At 36.8% G+C, this 21,271-nt stretch overlaps 1 protein-coding gene across 10 annotated transcripts; it reads right to left on the minus strand.

Moving 5' to 3' along the window:
- Window positions 1-253: 253 nt before the first annotated feature.
- On the minus strand, window positions 254-21,049 carry LOC135693180 (uncharacterized). 10 transcript variants are annotated; one of them, XM_089111131.1, is made up of 7 exons: window positions 19,368-19,758; window positions 17,437-19,085; window positions 15,993-16,049; window positions 15,748-15,786; window positions 8,485-9,528; window positions 7,041-7,097; window positions 6,158-6,834 (listed from the first exon to the last, which is right to left on the minus strand). In XM_089111131.1, the coding sequence occupies exon 5, from the start codon at window positions 9,526-9,528 to the stop codon at window positions 8,539-8,541; it is 990 nt and encodes a 329-aa protein (XP_088967257.1). In that variant the 5' UTR covers window positions 15,748-15,786; window positions 15,993-16,049; window positions 17,437-19,085; window positions 19,368-19,758; the 3' UTR covers window positions 6,158-6,834; window positions 7,041-7,097; window positions 8,485-8,538. The 10 variants fall into 10 exon arrangements, 9 of the variants coding, with proteins under 9 accessions (XP_088967253.1, XP_065067645.2, XP_088967257.1 ...); XM_089111130.1 differs by having other exon boundaries at window positions 16,271-19,085; XM_089111129.1 differs by having other exon boundaries at window positions 8,485-11,158; window positions 16,271-19,085.
- Window positions 21,050-21,271: the final 222 nt, after the last annotated feature.

The following is a 21,271-nucleotide window of genomic DNA, read 5'->3' on the forward strand; positions in this document are numbered from 1 at the left end:
TTAAGACGACAGCTCTGCTGACAGATTCAAAATTTTGAGAAGAAGATCTCTTCGTTTTCCATCAGTTGGAATAACTGAAGAATCCTTGTGGAACTGCTGCAGCAGTATGGCCAATTTTTCTATGTTTTGTTTGAACGAGGAAAGCTTCCTGTCATCTAGCAGTGCAAGATCTGCATCCAAAACTGGCAGGTTGTCGTTTATTGTTGAAGCAAGTTCTGATATGGCAACATGAGGCCGACGAAGCCACTCACAGCCTTCTGGCCCTAAGCAAGAAAGTGCCACAGTATCAGTAGGGTAGGGCTCTGCCCGTCCGTAAGGCTTTGAGAAGTTCTTCGGGTAATGGTGGAAGTAACAAACACCTTTCATTATTTTCTTCTTTTTGAATGCCATCTAAAAGTAAAAAACGAAGTATTAAGTGAAAAACAATGGTCATAAAAATGGAACTGGAGTGAAATGTGTAGGTGTTAGTGGCACAAGAAAATGCAGGTCATTCAAAGAGTGCACCCACAGGAGTGCGTTCTGTATCTAGCCATAATATAACCTCTGCCTTAATATAGCCATAATATATCTAGACATAAAATAAGTGAGAAACAAAATATTAGTTAAAAAGCAATGGTCCTTGAAGTGCAACTAAAGTGAAATGTGTAGGTGTCAATGGGACAAGCAAATGGAGGTCATTTAAAGAGTGCACTCTGGAGAGAGCAACATGTGCTGTCCCCTCAGGAGTGCTTTTTGTTTCTAGCCACAATATAACATTTGATAATGTCTGACCCTGCACTTTAGAAATTTTTGTTGCATAACCTGGAAGGAAAGGGTATTTTGTGACCAGTATGTCTTCAATAACACTAGTCATGGGAAACACATTGATAACGTGTCCATTGGGATGAATGGCTATTATTGTTTTATTTGAAATGCTCTTGACAGTAACAAATTGGCTGTTTACAAAACCAATGGATTTATTGACATTGCGTGTCAACATGAGTTTCATGTCTTTATGTATTGGAATAAGGGATTCATCGTCTGCAACAACCAGAGCTAATGGATGCTGTTGAAAAGCATTTCTGACGATAACATCGTTAACAAAAGAAGCTGAACGCCGAGTTACTGTAAGAACAAAAGAATGTGGGAATCGTTTCAATATCTCATATAAATTATCCTGAAGTATATCACTATCAGAAAGAATGCGATCTTTGCATAGTTTATTTATCATATCTTGTGTTGGCACGTCATAGTGAATATAATGTAGAAAATCAAGCAGAATATCATCTTGAATTCTATGTTGCTGAGACAAGGTGAAGCATACAAGATCAGAAATGCAATGGCTGCAGGACATTATGTTTTCAGCCTGGACAGTTTTATTGTTCCTAGTGGAAAGCGGCTGTTGTGGACAAAAATCTTTACAAAGAATGAGAATGGGGCGTGTTGATAGAAGGGAAAGGGTGTGTATGACATGATGGATTTCACAGTTTATTCTTTAAGGTGCAGCAAGTTCAAATATGGTCAGCAATTGTGAAAAAAGTATTTGGTTCATGTTTTATTCACAATTGAAATGTTAATTTTCATTTTGCTGCTCAATATATTTCCTTGAAAAACTTTGTAAGCTCAAACTTGCAGCGGCATTAAAGAACTCAAAAGTGTTTTCAAATGTCCCAAAAAACTTGTTTTTCTGGTGTGGTTCACTTTCTAATTGATATATTTGATTTTTCCTAGTTTCTTAGTTTCGTATTTTTTTTTAAAATCTCAACTGTACAAAGTAAACTCTTCAATTTCTGATTTTGTATTTGAAACCAAAAATCTTGAATTATCTTTGTATGAATACAATTTTCTCTGAAACTATGCAAGATACTTAAAACCAACACCAGAGCTAGGGGTGTCAGAAAAGTTACCACAGGGATAACACCTGCCACAAAATTCATCCCGTTCTGCCCACCCTCCCAACCCGAATTATATATTTGACTCAAAGCAGAGAAGGACTCAATAAAATTTCGGTTTCAACAGAAAAAAAAACAAATGGCAATTCTATAAAAAAATAAATTTTAAAAGTCATTTATCCTTCTTCTTTCCTTCACCATTGGTTTTTGCTTGGGGTATGTCTTCATTGTCGATGATGACACGGCTTTTTCTTTTTTTGGTACAATTGGGCTTCACTTCTTGTTTGTCTTCTTTGTTAGTTTTGTGAATGATCGTGGTTGGCGGTTCCGGTGGCACTGTAGGAGAGTTTAGGTTTAATGATTGTGACGGTAAAGGAGGGGGAGGTGGTGGAATAAGGTGGGCGATGGCTTGATAGATTTGAAGAAGTTGTTATTGGTTACAGTTTCTGCAGAAGTGGTTGTAGAGATAAGTTGGGATGAAAGTCGATTGGTATATGTTTCTGTTGAAGTAGCAGTAGAAAGTGGTTGCGTTGACAGTTGGTTTGTCAAGGATTCAGTTGTTGCTGTTGTAGAGAGATCTTGGGGTGATGTTGTATTGGGTAATGTGGTTTCTTGTGTTTGAAGCTGTGAGGTTAAGGATAATCTATTGGGTGATGAAATTGTGGAGGTTGGTTTGGAGTTATGTAGTAAAGGGAGCAAATCAATTATATTTTTCGTAGTCTTGAAAGTCGGTTCCTTGTTGGGTGCAAAAGTTATCATCTCGGCATAGTTATTAGGATTTGAAATGAGTGTCTGTGCCACCTTGAAGTTAATTCCAATTGAAAAAAGTGCCTCACCAAGCTCAACACATTCGTCCAGTTGCGCTCCTAATGTATTCCCGGGATTCAAAAGGGCCAGTAGAAGATTCCGTCTTTTGACATCATTTGGCACAGTTTGACTTTCCTTGTGAAAAGGAGCCAACAGCTGTGCCACAGGTTGTAAGTTCCTTGTGAAGTCCATTTTCTTGCTGTCGTCTAAGAGGAGGCTTGGCTTCTGTAACACTTCCAAATTATCTGTTACTGTAGAACAGAGCTCTGAAGTTGCCACGTGGGGCCTCCTCAGCCATTCGCAGCTTTCTGGCCTTAGGCTTGTAAGGGCTACCTGTTCTGGCGGATATGTCTCAACGCGGCCATAAGGCTTCAAAAAGTTTTTTGGAAAATGGTTAAAGTAACCAACTCCCTTTCCTTTTTTTGATTGTGTGTAGGCCATTTGTAAAAAAAGAGACGCGATAAGTTGACTAATGCAAACAGGAAAAAAACCCATGCAAGTTTTTAGAAAAATTTATATTGAATTTGAAAATAATACATTAAATCAATGAGTATAATTGTAATCAATTATATACTGCTGAGAATTCTGCATGATTTAAAGCGTAATGGAGGGTTTAAAGTGTATATGTCTAGCTAACGTAACTTTAGGAAACTGGTCTAAACTGTGTTTTGTTCAAAGGAGTGAGAAAATGTAGATCTGTTAGTGACTTTACCGGAGACAAGGCGACATAGGCAGTACCCTCAGGAGTGGTTTCTGTGTCAAGCCAAACTATTACTTTCTTTAATGTCTGGCCCTGCACCTTCGAAATTGTTGTAGCATAGCCGGGTAGGAAGGGGTATTTTGTAATTGTCTGTTCATCTACTATGGTTGTCATGGGAAATATATTAATGACATGACCTTTGGAATGTGTGGCAATTATTGTTTTAGAGGAAATACATTTGACAGTCACAAATTGACCATTAACAAAACCAATAGATTTATTCACATTTCTGGTTAAAATCAATCGCATTCCCTTATGAATGGAAATCAAATTTTCGTCATCAGCAACAACGAGGGCCAGGGGATGTTGATGAAATAAGTTTTTAACCAGCAAATTGTTGATAAAAGATGCAGAGCGTCGAGTAACAGTAATTATAAGGGAATCTGGATAATGTTTGAGAGTTTCAAAAACGCTTTCTGTTACTGTATCTGAATTGCAGAGTATCCGGCCATTTGATAATGCATGTAGCATCGAGTTCGTTGGCATGTCATATCGAATATGATGCAAAAATTCTAGAAGAATATAATCCTGGATTCTGAATTGCTGTGAAAGTGCGAACATTACAACGTATGACATGCAGTGGACACAAGAAAGAATGTTTTCTGCTTGTACTGTCTTATTGTTCTGTGTAGCAAGAGGCTGTTGTTTAAAAGTCTCCACAAAGTACAAGGATTGGCCGTCTAGACAAAATGTTGATAGTTTGCAAAACATGATGGAAAAGCTTCTTGCTAACTTGGGATATTTCATCGATGAAAATGACATCATATAAAGAAAGCATTGTATTAATTGATGAAGACATGCTAGCATGACATTTGAAAGAGAAGAGGCTATGAATTGTATCGCAAGTTACATTATCCTCATATAAATCTTTGTACGTGCATGCCAGAGTGCCGGTTGGTGTGGCAACACAAGTTGCAAGATTGTTCTCAACACAGAATTCAATACACTGCTGAATTGTGTAAGATTTTCCAGTTCCAGGTTTGCCAACTACTAAAGGGAAGCGTTTCCAATCAAGAGAGTTTTCAATAACATTGCAATTGGTCAAAAGAGATTGTTCTCGTTGTTCAACTATTTCCTTGAAATAATTGTAAAAAACGAGTTAATTGCCTCTCAAGTTTAGGTTCTGATTAATACGAGCTTCAGGGAGTGTTGATTTGAAAGCACATGGAAGGATTTGTCGTCTATCAGGATTGTTAAGGTCTATCAAGCTTTCCACGAATGCAGAAATAGTTTTGAGAAAATATTCTTTGTGTCCATATATCTCCAAAGTTGCAGCAAAAGAACAGCCATCCGGGAAACAGGTTGGCATTAATAAATGTGCTTTATGAAAATAAAGAATTTGAGATGGTAGAGAATGATCAAGTGGAGGACTAATTTGCTCCAAAGTTTGATGAGGAAAATGGGCAAGAAGGTACTGAAAGAAATATCCGGGATTGAAAATTGATGCGAACTTAAATCCAACTAAAACAACTTTGTCTTTTTTATATTGAGTAGGAACAGCTTCAGTCTCATCAACAATACGTAACCATTGTGCTAAAGAAAAAATCTCAAAATTTGAGGTCCGTGCTTAATATTTTATTAATGTCTGATTATTTTGAGCTGCTTCTGGACATGGCATGCTTAAATGCTGTAGTAGCTGGATTTAAAGAAGATGAATAGAGGGCATCAGTGTGGAAGGATTCTTTTGCTTTGGAAAAATATGATGTTACATAATTTATGAGCATCTGCTTGCCATTGGAAGTCTGTACATCCATAGAGGATTTCAAGGTGGCCAGAACTGTATCTATATATGCACGCAGACCTAGTGCATGGGCAGAAGGAGGGTGCAATATTTTGAGAACAGGAACTAGACTGCTTTCGTCAACATGAGTGTCATTTTCGCTGATGGGCAAGGTTGACCTGTGAACAGTTTGGCACTTTTTAACCAGATAGAAAAGAAGAGGATCATCTTTGGGTATGTCTGCTCTTATATGTTGATAATCAATATACTTAATGTTTTTCAACCAGACAAGAAAATGAATATGCACTGTGCCTCGCTTTTGGAACTCAAAGCGATAGAAATAAGTTAAAATGTTGTTTTTCATCTTGTTGTGATTGTATGAGAAAATATGATCTGCCCATTTTGAATCATTCGACCCAGAAAGATAGCCCCGTACAATTTGTTCCAATACATGAAGAAAATGTAAAGATTCGATAAAAGGGAGATTAGTTGGCCCATATCCAGTCTCCTCACGGATGTCATCCAGCCATAAAGGTGTTGGAAAGGACCATTCAGAGGGACTGATAGTAATAAACAGTGAAGGGAGGCCAAATTGGCAAACGGCATCAATCAAATAAAGGTGTTGCCATTCCCAATAGCCCTTGGAGAATGGCTTATCTTGCAAGGCTTGAAAAGCAGTGACTGGCAGACTAGAGGATAAACGTGAAGAATGTACAGCACCAGTAATGGTCTTATACAGCCAACGGTCAAAATGGAATTGTAAAATATCAAAATGCAAACTATAATCTACAATGGAAGAGAGGCATTTAGCTACAAAAGATACTTTGGAACTTCTCCTGTCTGAAGAGCCATCGTGTATAGTATCACACCAAGATGTGAAGGGGTATAAATTTGGCCATAATGCACACTCTACCCCCTCCCACTTGTATACATCGAAAATATTTGGCTCTTTGTTCAACCTCACCAGATTGTCCCGCAAATCTAAAAACTTTTTGTAAGAAGATAAAGAGTTCGATATTAAGAACTGAAAAGCGGCTGTACAAATAGCACGGTCTTCCTGTGAGGAAAGGTTTTCTATTTTTTCCTGAACAGATTGCTGGGAGCAAGTTAATCGAATAATGCCTTTTTTCTTTCGATAGCCATATTTCATCCTCTCATATTTTCGAGAATCTACATCAAAAGGTCTTAGTGCCAAAATACGTTCTTTTTTAGGGATGATAGCTCTTTTGGCAAATTTTCGAAAATTGGTACCATATATCTATCAGAAGAACAATGGCACTGTGTCTTTGAATTGCATTTTTGCAATTTTGAAAAATTTGGCAAAAGCTTTTCAGTGATTATGCTATTGCAATTTTCACATTTGCTCCAGGAAAGTGTTTGACACCAGCCCAACAAAGACGAGACAACATTACTTTTTTCAGAAATATGTTCTTTAAACTTGTTGGGAACAAATTGTTGCCATTTGAGCGTCCGGTTCTTGTTTGTGACGTTCCCTGGACTGAATGAAATTTGCCATTCTTGTAGTTGCATTGGGACCTTGGTCAAGAACATAGAATTTCCTTCCATTCCAGTAAGACCGTGCTACATCTAAATTCCAAGGTATAGGCATGATAAGGAAAAGAAAGGTTGGTACTTACAGTTTGTAATGCAAGCTTCTTACAAAAACTGTCAAGTTTCTATGAAAAAAAATGATACGTTGACAATAGGTATATTTTAAATGAATTATGTAATATAGCCTAGTAAATTGGAGGAAAAAGGGTGTTACAAGAAAGCAAAATAAATTGGAAATGAATCTTAGTTCAGAGAAAATTGCAATAAATGAGAAACGGTAGAACTTTGTCAATAATAAATGTTTTGAAAATAGATAGAATATGGTACTTACAATGATTTGAAAATGATTTTCTTTCGAGAAAAAGATATCAAAAGCTGTGTAAGGCGTCTACAAAAGAAAGATAAGACAGTGACAAATTTTATATAAACAATATAAAATGTTAAATGCCGTGAATGTATGATAAAAACAAAAACTATGGATGTTTCAGTATATAAAACTAAGCAAATTTATATGAACAAGACAGAATGGTATATATACACAATGTAAAACACTAAATACCCTAAATATGTGCTGTAAACTCTTTACTATTAACGTAAAATATAAAGTACCGTGAGCTGAAGCGAAAAGTAAACCGTCTGCTAGCTGCGAGTATGTGAAATGAGAAAGAAATCTGTGTGCCAATGACTTTTGTTAAAAATATAGTACTAGGACGAAACAGGTATAATAACTTTTCAAAACGTGGTTAAAAAATAAAGTATTTGATACCATTCGATAGAAAAAAATGCGCTGTTTCTAATGATATATACATATGTTATTGTTTGAAAAATATTGAGAGAGGTAGAGGCAAAAAACAATTGCCACTCCTCAATTTCCATGATGGCTGACCAAAAATCATAATGGCTGACCTGAGTCACGAAAATTGTAAATCAAAAACTATAGAAGATATTGAATTGAAAATTAATACACATGAAGATATAGAGAAGAAACGAATAATGCAGAAAACCAAATTTAAATCGGACCTTTGGGCTTGGACTTATGACGTCATATGTCTTTGTCATTCTTAGTACTTAAGCTCTATAGGATTCACAGGCCTGTATCTCACACATCCTTGAAAGTGATGACATGAAACCAATAAAGTTAGTAGCCAACTATCAAGGAGTATTACACCAGGTGACGATTATGTGATATAAGTCATATTTCTAGAGTAGGGGTGGAAAGAAAATTTTCCAGTACTGAAGCCTAATAGCAATGTAAGGTCTATAGACCAAACATCCTTCAGGACAATGACACGAAAATCTGACACAACCTTACAACTATCAAGATGCAACTTTGCACCAAATATCAAAAGGCTATGTGTTTTGACATTGTAACAATAACATTTCTAAATTTTGTTTCCATACTTAAGCCTTACAACAAAAACTTTGACACGCCCATACAGCACAACCCTGACCTGGACCCTGAAAATCTTTCACATGGATTCATCTCTCAACAATGTCAATGCATTGCATTAACTTTGGTTGAAAATAAATTTTGGTCAAAAAAGTTACTTCTATATCTATAGTAATATTGGAAAAAGGCAGTTCAGTATGTTACATACCTAGGTAACAAAATATACCTTGTTATGTATCCAGTTCACGTTAAAAACTCATGGAATGTGTGAATGATCACTGCCTCAATAGCCATGTTTTTATCAAAATCACTAGATTTCACAAAATGAAGATAGTGTCATTGAAGAAACAAACAATTATTCTCACAATATAAACGTGTCATTCACCTGCAGTTGCTTACAAATATTTATTTCAACTGCAGAATGTTTATCTTTTTTCGGTCAATCTTTTTTTGGATTTGCCACTTTTGTTTTTGGCTGTTCTTCATTGTCGCTGTCCAACTTTTTGGACTTTCTCTTCTTTTTCTTCGATTGCATTGTATCTGCTGCTTCTGGCACTGCTCTTGGAGCAACTGAGTCAGCAGCAGGAACAGGTGCTGTTTGGTTTTGTAGGAGGTTTGGAAAATGTTGTGCAAAGAGTTGAAACATTTCAGCAGGGAAAGGGGACTGTTTGGGAGCTGGTTGCAATGGCTGTGTTGTTGTTACTTGGGGTGTTGAAGATGGTGGCGATGTATTTGTTAGAAGGGTGGTCAATGAAGCTGTTGTTGAAGAAGGAGCTGTAGAGGGTGGGTTTTCTGGAGACTGTAAAATTGATATCAGGGAAGAAAGGTTGGTTGAGGGTAGTACTTGTCTGGATTTTGGGTTTGAAAGTAAAGGTAGAACATCTAATAAGTTTTTGGAAGATTTAAAAGGAGGTTCAGGATTTGGGGCAAATGAAATCAAATCGGTGTACTTTTCCGGGTTGCTAATTAGGGTCTGCGCAACTTTGAAATTGATTCCAATGGAAAAGAGCGCAGCGCCAACTTCCACACAGGTGCTCAGCTGAGACGACAGCTCGGCTGATGGATTTAGAATTTTTAGCAAAAGATCTCTTCGCGCCCCATCAGTTGGAATGACTTGAGAATCCTTGTGGAACTGCTGCAGCAGTACGGCCAATGGTTCCATATTTTGTCTGAATGAGGAAAGCTTTCTTTCATCCAGCAGTGCAAGATCTGCATCCAAAACCGGCAGGTTGTCATTTATAGTGGAGGCGAGTTCTGATGTGGCAACATGAGGCCGACGAAGCCACTCACAGCCTTCTGGCCTTAAGCGAGAAAGTGCTACAGCATCAGAAGGGTAGGGCTCTGCCCGTCCGTAAGGCTTTAGGAAATTTTTCGGATAATGGTGGAAGTAACCAACCCCTTTCATCTTTTTGTTCTGTGTGTATGCCATCTGAAAGTGAGAAACAAAATATTAGTTAAAAAGCAATGGTCCTTGAAGTGCAACTAAAGTGAAATGTGTAGGTGTCAATGGGACAAGCAAATGGAGGTCATTTAAAGAGTGCACTCTGGAGAGAGCAACATGTGCTGTCCCCTCAGGAGTGCTTTTTGTTTCTAGCCACAATATAACATTTGATAATGTCTGACCCTGCACTTTAGAAATTGTTGTTGCATAACCTGGAAGGAAAGGGTATTTTGTGACCAGTATGTCTTCAATAACACTAGTCATGGGAAACACATTGATAACGTGTCCATTGGGATGAATGGCTATTATTGTTTTATTTGAAATGCTCTTGACAGTAACAAATTGGCTGTTTACAAAACCAATGGATTTATTGACATTGCGTGTCAACATGAGTTTCATGTCTTTATGTATTGGAATAAGGGATTCATCGTCTGCAACAACCAGAGCTAATGGATGCTGTTGAAAAGCATTTCTGACGATAACATCGTTAACAAAAGAAGCTGAACGCCGAGTTACTGTAAGAACAAAAGAATGTGGGAATCGTTTCAATATCTCATATAAATTATCCTGAAGTATATCACTATCAGAAAGAATGCGATCTTTGCATAGTTTATTTATCATATCTTGTGTTGGCACGTCATAGTGAATATAATGTAGAAAATCAAGCAGAATATCATCTTGAATTCTATGTTGCTGAGACAAGGTGAAGCATACAAGATCAGAAATGCAATGGCTGCAGGACATTATGTTTTCAGCCTGGACAGTTTTATTGTTCCTAGTGGAAAGCGGCTGTTGTGGACAAAAATCTTTACAAAGAATGAGAATGGGGCGTGTTGATAGAAGGGAAAGGGTGTGTATGACATGATGGATTTCACAGTTTATTCTTTAAGGTGCAGCAAGTTCAAATATGGTCAGCAATTGTGAAAAAAGTATTTGGTTCATGTTTTATTCACAATTGAAATGTTAATTTTCATTTTGCTGCTCAATATATTTCCTTGAAAAACTTTGTAAGCTCAAACTTGCAGCGGCATTAAAGAACTCAAAAGTGTTTTCAAATGTCCCAAAAAACTTGTTTTTCTGGTGTGGTTCACTTTCTAATTGATATATTTGATTTTTCCTAGTTTCTTAGTTTCGTATTTTTTTTTAAAATCTCAACTGTACAAAGTAAACTCTTCAATTTCTGATTTTGTATTTGAAACCAAAAATCTTGAATTATCTTTGTATGAATACAATTTTCTCTGAAACTATGCAAGATACTTAAAACCAACACCAGAGCTAGGGGTGTCAGAAAAGTTACCACAGGGATAACACCTGCCACAAAATTCATCCCGTTCTGCCCACCCTCCCAACCCGAATTATATATTTGACTCAAAGCAGAGAAGGACTCAATAAAATTTCGGTTTCAACAGAAAAAAAAACAAATGGCAATTCTATAAAAAAATAAATTTTAAAAGTCATTTATCCTTCTTCTTTCCTTCACCATTGGTTTTTGCTTGGGGTATGTCTTCATTGTCGATGATGACACGGCTTTTTCTTTTTTTGGTACAATTGGGCTTCACTTCTTGTTTGTCTTCTTTGTTAGTTTTGTGAATGATCGTGGTTGGCGGTTCCGGTGGCACTGTAGGAGAGTTTAGGTTTAATGATTGTGACGGTAAAGGAGGGGGAGGTGGTGGAATAAGGTGGGCGATGGCTTGATAGATTTGAAGAAGTTGTTATTGGTTACAGTTTCTGCAGAAGTGGTTGTAGAGATAAGTTGGGATGAAAGTCGATTGGTATATGTTTCTGTTGAAGTAGCAGTAGAAAGTGGTTGCGTTGACAGTTGGTTTGTCAAGGATTCAGTTGTTGCTGTTGTAGAGAGATCTTGGGGTGATGTTGTATTGGGATATGTGGTTTCTTGTGTTTGAAGCTGTGAGGTTAAGGATAATCTATTGGGTGATGAAATTGTGGAGGTTGGTTTGGAGTTATGTAGTAAAGGGAGCAAATCAATTATATTTTTCGTAGTCTTGAAAGTCGGTTCCTTGTTGGGTGCAAAAGTTATCATCTCGGCATAGTTATTAGGATTTGAAATGAGTGTCTGTGCCACCTTGAAGTTAATTCCAATTGAAAAAAGTGCCTCACCAAGCTCAACACATTCGTCCAGTTGCGCTCCTAATGTATTCCCGGGATTCAAAAGGGCCAGTAGAAGATTCCGTCTTTTGACATCATTTGGCACAGTTTGACTTTCCTTGTGAAAAGGAGCCAACAGCTGTGCCACAGGTTGTAAGTTCCTTGTGAAGTCCATTTTCTTGCTGTCGTCTAAGAGGAGGATTGGCTTCTGTAACACTTCCAAATTATCTGTTACTGTAGAACAGAGCTCTGAAGTTGCCACGTGGGGCCTCCTCAGCCATTCGCAGCCTTCTGGCCTTAGGCTTGTAAGGGCTACCTGTTCTGGCGGATATGTCTCAACGCGGCCATAAGGCTTCAAAAAGTTTTTTGGAAAATGGTTAAAGTAACCAACTCCCTTTCCTTTTTTTGATTGTGTGTAGGCCATTTGTAAAAAAAGAGACGCGATAAGTTGACTAATGCAAACAGGAAAAAAACCCATGCAAGTTTTTAGAAAAATTTATATTGAATTTGAAAATAATACATTAAATCAATGAGTATAATTGTAATCAATTATATACTGCTGAGAATTCTGCATGATTTAAAGCGTAATGGAGGGTTTAAAGTGTATATGTCTAGCTAACGTAACTTTAGGAAACTGGTCTAAACTGTGTTTTGTTCAAAGGAGTGAGAAAATGTAGATCTGTTAGTGACTTTACCCGAGACAAGGCGACATAGGCAGTACCCTCAGGAGTGGTTTCTGTGTCAAGCCAAACTATTACTTTCTTTAATGTCTGGCCCTGCACCTTCGAAGTTGTTGTAGCATAGCCGGGTAGGAAGGGGTATTTTGTAATTGTCTGTTCATCTACTATCGTTGTCATGGGAAATATATTAATGACATGACCTTTGGAATGTGTGGCAATTATTGTTTTAGAGGAAATACATTTGACAGTCACAAACTTGACCATTAACAAAACCAATAGATTTATTCACATTTCTGGTTAAAATCAATCGCATTCCCTTATGAATGGAAATCAAATTTTCGTCATCAGCAACAACAAGGACCAGGGGATGTTGATGAAATAAGTTTTTAACCAGCAAATTGTTGATAAAAGATGCAGAGCGTCGAGTAACAGTAATTATAAGGGAATCTGGATAATGTTTGAGAGTTTCAAAAACGCTTTCTGTTACTGTATCTGAATTGCAGAGTATCCGGCCATTTGATAATGCGTGTAGCATCAAGTTCGTTGGCATGTCATATCGAATATGATGCAAAAATTCTAGAAGAATATCATTCTGGATTCTGAATTGCTGTGAAAGTGCGAACATTACAACGTATGACATGCAGTGGACACAAGAAAGAATGTTTTCTGCTTGTACTGTCTTATTGTTCTGTGTAGCAAGAGGCTGTTGTTTAAAAGTCTCCACAAAGTACAAGGATTGGCCGTCTAGACAAAATGTTGATAGTTTGCAAAACATGATGGAAAAGCTCCTTGCTAACTTGGGATATTTCATCGATGAAAATGACATCATATAAAGAAAGCATTGTATTAATTGATGAAGACATGCTAGCATGACATTTGAAAGAGAAGAGGCTATGAATTGTATCGCAAGTTACATTATCCTCATATAAATCTTTGTACGTGCATGCCAGAGTGCCGGTTGGTGTGGCAACACAAGTTGCAAGATTGTTCTCAACACAGAATTCAATACACTGCTGAATTGTGTAAGATTTTCCAGTTCCAGGTTTGCCAACTACTAAAGGGAAGCGTTTCCAATCAAGAGAGTTTTCAATAACATTGCAATTGGTCAAAAGAGATTGTTCTCGTTGTTCAACTATTTCCTTGAAATAATTGTAAAAAACGAGTTAATTGCCTCTCAAGTTTAGGTTCTGATTAACATGAGCTTCAGGGAGTGTTGATTTGAAAGCACATGGAAGGATTTGTCGTCTATCAGGATTGTTAAGGTCTATCAAGCTTTCCACGAATGCAGAAATAGTTTTGAGAAAATATTCTTTGTGTCCATATATCTCCAAAGTTGCAGCAAAAGAACAGCCATCCGGGAAACAGGTTGGCATTAATAAATGTGCTTTATGAAAATAAAGAATTTGAGATGGTAGAGAATGATCAAGTGGAGGACTAATTTGCTCCAAAGTTTGATGAGGAAAATGGGCAAGAAGGTACTGAAAGAAATATCCGGGATTGAAAATTGATGCGAACTTAAATCCAACTAAAACAACTTTGTCTTTTTTATATTGAGTAGGAACAGCTTCAGTCTCATCAACAATACGTAACCATTGTGCTAAAGAAAAAATCTCAAAATTTGAGGTCCGTGCTTAATATTTTATTAATGTCTGATTATTTTGAGCTGCTTCTGGACATGGCATGCTTAAATGCTGTAGTAGCTGGATTTAAAGAAGATGAATAGAGGGCATCAGTGTGGAAGGATTCTTTTGCTTTGGAAAAATATGATGTTACATAATTTATGAGCATCTGCTTGCCATTGGAAGTCTGTACATCCATAGAGGATTTCAAGGTGGCCAGAACTGTATCTATATATGCACGCAGACCTAGTGCATGGGCAGAAGGAGGGTGCAATATTTTGAGAACAGGAACTTGACTGCTTTCGTCAACATGAGTGTCATTTTCGCTGATGGGCAAGGTTGACCTGTGAACAGTTTGGCACTTTTTAACCAGATAGAAAAGAAGAGGATCATCTTTGGGTATGTCTGCTCTTATATGTTGATAATCAATATACTTAATGTTTTTCAACCAGACAAGAAAATGAATATGCACTGTGCCTCGCTTTTGGAACTCAAAGCGATAGAAATAAGTTAAAATGTTGTTTTTCATCTTGTTGTGATTGTATGAGAAAATATGATCTGCCCATTTTGAATCATTCGACCCAGAAAGATAGCCCCGTACAATTTGTTCCAATACATGAAGAAAATGTAAAGATTCGAAAAAAAGGAGATTAGTTGGCCCATATCCAGTCTCCTCACGGATGTCATCCAGCCATAAAGGTGTTGGAAAGGACCATTCAGAGGGACTGATAGTAATAAACAGTGAAGGGAGGCCAAATTGGCAAACGGCATCAATCAAATAAAGGTGTTGCCATTCCCAATAGCCCTTGGAGAATGGCTTATCTTGCAAGGCTTGAAAAGCAGTGACTGGCAGACTAGAGGATAAACGTGAAGAATGTACAGCACCAGTAATGGTCTTATACAGCCAACGGTCAAAATGGAATTGTAAAATATCAAAATGCAAACTATAATCTACAATGGAAGAGAGGCATTTAGCTACAAAAGATACTTTGGAACTTCTCCTGTCTGAAGAGCCATCGTGTATAGTATCACACCAAGATGTGAAGGGGTATAAATTTGGCCATAATGCACACTCTACCCCCTCCCACTTGTATACATCGAAAATATTTGGCTCTTTGTTCAACCTCACCAGATTGTCCCGCAAATCTAAAAACTTTTTGTAAGAAGATAAAGAGTTCGATATTAAGAACTGAAAAGCGGCTGTACAAATAGCACGGTCTTCCTGTGAGGAAAGGTTTTCTATTTTTTCCTGAACAGATTGCTGGGAGCAAGTTAATCGAATAATGCCTTTTTTCTTTCGATAGCCATATTTCATCCTCTCATATTTTCGAGAATCTACATCAAAAGGTCTTAGTGCCAAAATACGTTCTTTTTTAGGGATGATAGCTCTTTTGGCAAATTTTCGAAAATTGGTACCATATATCTATCAGAAGAACAATGGCACTGTGTCTTTGAATTGCATTTTTGCAATTTTGAAAAATTTGGCAAAAGCTTTTCAGTGATTATGCTATTGCAATTTTCACATTTGCTCCAGGAAAGTGTTTGACACCAGCCCAACAAAGACGAGACAACATTACTTTTTTCAGAAATATGTTCTTTAAACTTGTTGGGAACAAATTGTTGCCATTTGAGCGTCCGGTTCTTGTTTGTGACGTTCCCTGGACTGAATGAAATTTGCCATTCTTGTAGTTGCATTGGGACCTTGGTCAAGAACATAGAATTTCCTTCCATTCCAGTAAGACCGTGCTACATCTAAATTCCAAGGTATAGGCATGATAAGGAAAAGAAAGGTTGGTACTTACAGTTTGTAATGCAAGCTTCTTACAAAAACTGTCAAGTTTCTATGAAAAAAAATGATACGTTGACAATAGGTATATTTTAAATGAATTATGTAATATAGCCTAGTAAATTGGAGGAAAAAGGGTGTTACAAGAAAGCAAAATAAATTGGAAATGAATCTTAGTTCAGAGAAAATTGCAATAAATGAGAAACGGTAGAACTTTGTCAATAATAAATGTTTTGAAAATAGATAGAATATGGTACTTACAATGATTTGAAAATGATTTTCTTTCGAGAAAAAGATATCAAAAGCTGTGTAAGGCGTCTACAAAAGAAAGATAAGACAGTGACAAATTTTATATAAACAATATAAAATGTTAAATGCCGTGAATGTATGATAAAAACAAAAACTATGGATGTTTCAGTATATAAAACTAAGCAAATTTATATGAACAAGACAGAATGGTATATATACACAATGTAAAACACTAAATACCCTAAATATGTGCTGTAAACTCTTTACTATTAACGTAAAATATAAAGTACCGTGAGCTGAAGCGAAAAGTAAACCGTCTGCTAGCTGCGAGTACGTGAAATGAGAAAGAAATCTGTGTGCCAATGACTTTTGTTAACAATATAGTACTAGGACGAAACAGGTATAATAACTTTTCAAAACGTGGTTAAAAAATAAAGTATTTGATACCATTCGATAGAAAAAAATGCGCTGTTTCTAATGATATATACATATGTTATTGTTTGAAAAATATTGAGAGAGGTAGAGGCAAAAAACAATTGCCACTCCTCAATTTCCATGATGGCTGACCAAAAATCATAATGGCTGACCTGAGTCACGAAAATTGTAAATAAAAAACTATAGAAGATATTGAATTGAAAATTAATACACATGAAGATATAGAGAAGAAACGAATAATGCAGAAAACCAAATTTAAATCGGACCTTTGGGCTTGGACTTATGACGTCATATGTCTTTGTCATTCTTAGTACTTAAGCTCTATAGGATTCACAGGCCTGTATCTCACACATCCTTGAAAGTGATGACATGAAACCAATAAAGTTAGTAGCCAACTATCAAGGAGTATTACACCAGGTGACGATTATGTGATATAAGTCATATTTCTAGAGTAGGGGTGGAAAGAAAATTTTCCAGTACTGAAGCCTTATAGCAATGTAAGGTCTATAGACCAAACATCCTTCAGGACAATGACACGAAAATCTGACACAACCTTACAACTATCAAGATGCAACTTTGCACCAAATATCAAAAGGCTATGTGTTTTGACATTGTAACAATAACATTTCTAAATTTTGTTTCCATACTTAAGCCTTACAACAAAAACTTTGACACGCCCATACAGCACAACCCTGACCTGGACCCTGAAAATCTTTCACATGGATTCATCTCTCAACAATGTCAATGCATTGCATTAACTTTGGTTGAAAATAAATTTTGGTCAAAAAAGTTACTTCTATATCTATAGTAATATTGGAAAAAGGCAGTTCAGTATGTTACATACCTAGGTAACAAAATATACCTTGTTATGTATCCAGTTCACGTTAAAAACTCATGGAATGTGTGAATGATCACTGCCTCAATAGCCATGTTTTTATCAAAATCACTAGATTTCACAAAATGAAGATAGTGTCATTGAAGAAACAAACAATTATTCTCACAATATAAACGTGTCATTCACCTGCAGTTGCTTACAAATATTTATTTCAACTGCAGAATGTTTTTCTTTTTCCAGTCAATCTTTTTTCGGTCTTTTTTCGGATTTGCCACTTTTGTTTTTGGCTGTTCTTCATTGTCGCTGTCCAACTTTTTGGACTTTCTCTTCTTTTCTTCGATTGCATTGTATCTGCTGCTTCTGGCACTGCTCTTGGAGCAACTGAGTCAGCAGCAGGAACAGGTGCTGTTTGGTTTTGTAGGAGGTTTGGAAAATGTTGTGCAAAGAGTTGAAACATTTCAGCAGGGAAAGGGAACTGTTTGGGAGCTGGTTGCAATGGCTGTGTTGTTGTTACTTGGGGTGTTGAAGATGGTGGCGATGTATTTGTTAGAAGGGTGGTCAATGAAGATGTTGTTGAAGAAGGAACTGTAGAGGGTGGGTTTTCTGGAGACTGTAAAATTGATATCAGGGAAGAATTGTTGGTTGAGGGTAGTGCTTGTCTGGATTTTGGGTTTGAAAGTAACGGTAGAAGGTCTTATAAGTTTTTGGATTTGAAAGATTTGAAAGGAGGTTCAGGGTTTGGGGCAAATGAAATTAAATCGGCGTACTCTTCATGGTTACTAATGAGGGTCTGTGCAACTTTAAAATTTATTCCAATGGAAAACAGGGCAACACCAACTTCCACACAGGAGCTCAGTTGAGACGACAGCTCTGCTGAAAGATTTTAAAATTTTGAGTAGAAGATCTCTTCGGGCCACATCAGTTGGAATCACTGAAGAATCCTTGTGGAACTGCTTTAGCAGTATGACCAATTTTTCTATGTTTTGTTTGAACAAGGAAAGCTTCCTGTCATCCAGCAGTGCAAGATCTGCATCCAAAACCGGCAGGTTGTCGTTTATTGTTGAAGCAAGTTCTGATATGGCAACATGAGGCCGACGAAGCCACTCACAGCCTTCTGGCCCTAAGCAAGAAAGTGCCACAGTATCAGTAGGGTAGGGCTCTGCCCGTCCGTAAGGCTTTAAGAAGTTATTCGGGTAATGGTGGAAGTAACCAACACCTTTCATTATTTTGTTCTGTTTGTATGCCATCTGAAAGTAAGAAACGAAGTATTAAGTGAAAAACAATAGTCATAGAAATGGAACTGGAGTGAAATGTGTAGGTGTTAATGGCACAAGAAAATGCAGGTCATTCAAAGAGTGCACCCACAGGAGTGCGTTCTGTATCTAGTAATAATATAACCTTTGCCTTAATATAGCTATAATATATCTAGCCATAATATAAGTGAGAAACAAAATATTAGTTAAAAAGCAATGGTCCTTGAAGTGCAACTTAAGTGAAATGTGTAGGTGTCAATGGGACAAGCAAATGCAGGTCATTTAAACAGTGCAGTCTTGAATAAGCAACAGATGCCGTCCCCTCAGGAGTGTTTTTTGTAGCTAGCGACAATATAACATTTGATAATGTCTGACCCTGCACTTTAGAATTATGTGCTAGTTATATTTCTCCTTGCTGCATGCTCAGTCGCTTCACATGTGCCTTTACTAGTTCAGCAGTTGGTGGCGCAGGAACAGAAGCTATATTTGGGGGGAGGGCTGCTGTTGCTGTTCTGGAAACTTTTGCTTCTGAAACAGCACTTGTATCCATATGGCGGCGCCACAGAGACTTTGCTATTAAATCTGTAAGGAAAAAGGCCCATATTACAGCAAAGCATAATCTTTCTTATAATGTTATGAATGAAACTCCACAACTGATCACAAACAGTTTTTGTGAAACATGTTTTGTTAATTAAAATTTGATTCAATGGGACTGATATTTGACAAAACTTATAATCATATTAAACTTACCATATTGGTCAATAAATTTTCAGGAACTGTCACAATGATATTGAATTACTTTTTTCATTAAAAACATTTAAATATTTCTCTTGGTCTTTAGAAAAATGAAAGCATCTGATATACCTGGTACATAGCTGTATGATTTTGCAACTGGAACTGGAGTGGCATACCACATTTTTGTTCTCTTGCCAAATCTCCTACCAAATGCCAAAGTCCCATCCTTTCTTTCAAGCTGGGGCCTGTTAAAATGACTATTGTAGTCAAGGTAGGCTAACTGTGTCCTTGTTACAAAAGCATCGTTTTTTAGCCAATTCTTTTGCTACAATATTCCAAGATAACGTTGTGGAATACCTTGAAAAACAAAAGAAATTAGTTGATTCACTTGAACTTTAACAGAACAACAGAATTCAAAAATTTTAATTAGGGTATATTCAGTACCTTTTTTGAAAAAAATCAAATAAGCCAAAGCCGGTGAGTTAAAAAAAGTCAAGCCAAAGTTTTACTTTATACTTTATCATCAAGAACAACTGTCAATGGTAGTAACCTCTAGCATGCCAGTGTGTCGATTCCGGACATAATAGTCCAGGGACTTCAACAACTTGGGGTCATTAACTTGCTCACGAAGCAGTTTCATCGTTGCACCACCAGGCTCTAGCCATTCTTTATTGCCACATGGCTCTTGCATTTCTTCATGTTCACAAAACTGATGGTCATTGGAAACATGGTTGAGAAGTCTCTTCCAGAGAAGTCTTAGCTTAAGGTTATTCTCTTCAGCATGACTACAGCAGTACCAAAAATGATTTCGTATGGATGGAATCCATGGCTGGAGTTTGCTGTGTGCACGTTTCTTTGCAATCTAGTTAGCAAAAATGCAGAATACTTATAATTTGCTAATTTTGTGTTATTCATTTAATATGAAAAATTATGAAAAACTGCAGCAATTTCTAAAAAGAAAGTCTTCAGAATTCAAGCTATTGTGGGTTCCCTGTTGTGTAATTAGTTTGAATAAAAAAATACAGCAGTGATGACTATTTTGTTTTTAAATCTGTTTATAAATGTATGTACCTCATTTGGCTTCGAAGTTTTTTTGCTGGTCTTATGCCAGATATCTTTTGAGTGAAAAATTCCATCGAGTAGAGGATGCTTTGCTGTGAGAAAAATTGAAATTATTGCACCATGAAAAATATTTAGCCAATAGATTAACTTTAAATAGAAGGGTAATTTCATTTTCATCTGCAGTTGAAATTGTTGCTGTTTAGTGGAAATGGTTTTTAGAAACTGTAATAATAACTTACCCATGAGAGATGCAATAGTTACATGGCCATCAGTACAAACTTCTGACAAAGCTATTCCAAATTTTCCCTTTGCCCATTCCATACATTTCATAAACAAGTGTACTTCAAGCTTTGTAGACTTCAAGTCAACCTTAGGACAAATAAGCAGTTTGCATGTAAAGGCATTGATTCCAGTTATAATTCTGAGTCTGGTTATACTAGATATTGAATACAATGTATTTATTGGGTCATTTACATTAGACATCAGCAAAACTATCAGGAAATTCTAAAGCAATCTCCAAAAATCTTGTATAATTCTATTGGTTTAAAGGCATTTTTTAAAATAAGTTTTTTTAAATGCTAAGGAGTTCTTGGGCAAGCAATACCTCAACTGTAATTTGAAACATCTTTCTGGGAATACAGGGTTGGAACAAATGTTCATACAACGAATAGAGTTTAAGTGGAGATTAAAAGGCATACAGGTTTGGTGCATAGTAAATGAATGTCCAGAAGGAATAATCTCCTTATGAAATTACCACAATAAAACAAAGTTTTGACAAAAAAAAGATCTCAGAATGTATTGACCCATCTTTCTTTTGTCTCCACATTCTAATGTAATCAGTTCATTTGTCACATAATTCATAAGGGTGTAGGTACCCTTTGTTGCGCTGAAACCTGGTGAGTCCATGCGACCATCACCACACAAGATTATTTCCACTTCATTCTGGATTAATGCCTTTGAAAGCCTTTCTC

Source organism: Rhopilema esculentum, chromosome 11 (assembly GCF_057945365.1).
Source record: "Rhopilema esculentum isolate cy_ngs chromosome 11, ASM5794536v1, whole genome shotgun sequence".
NCBI lineage: Eukaryota > Metazoa > Cnidaria > Scyphozoa > Rhizostomeae > Rhizostomatidae > Rhopilema > Rhopilema esculentum.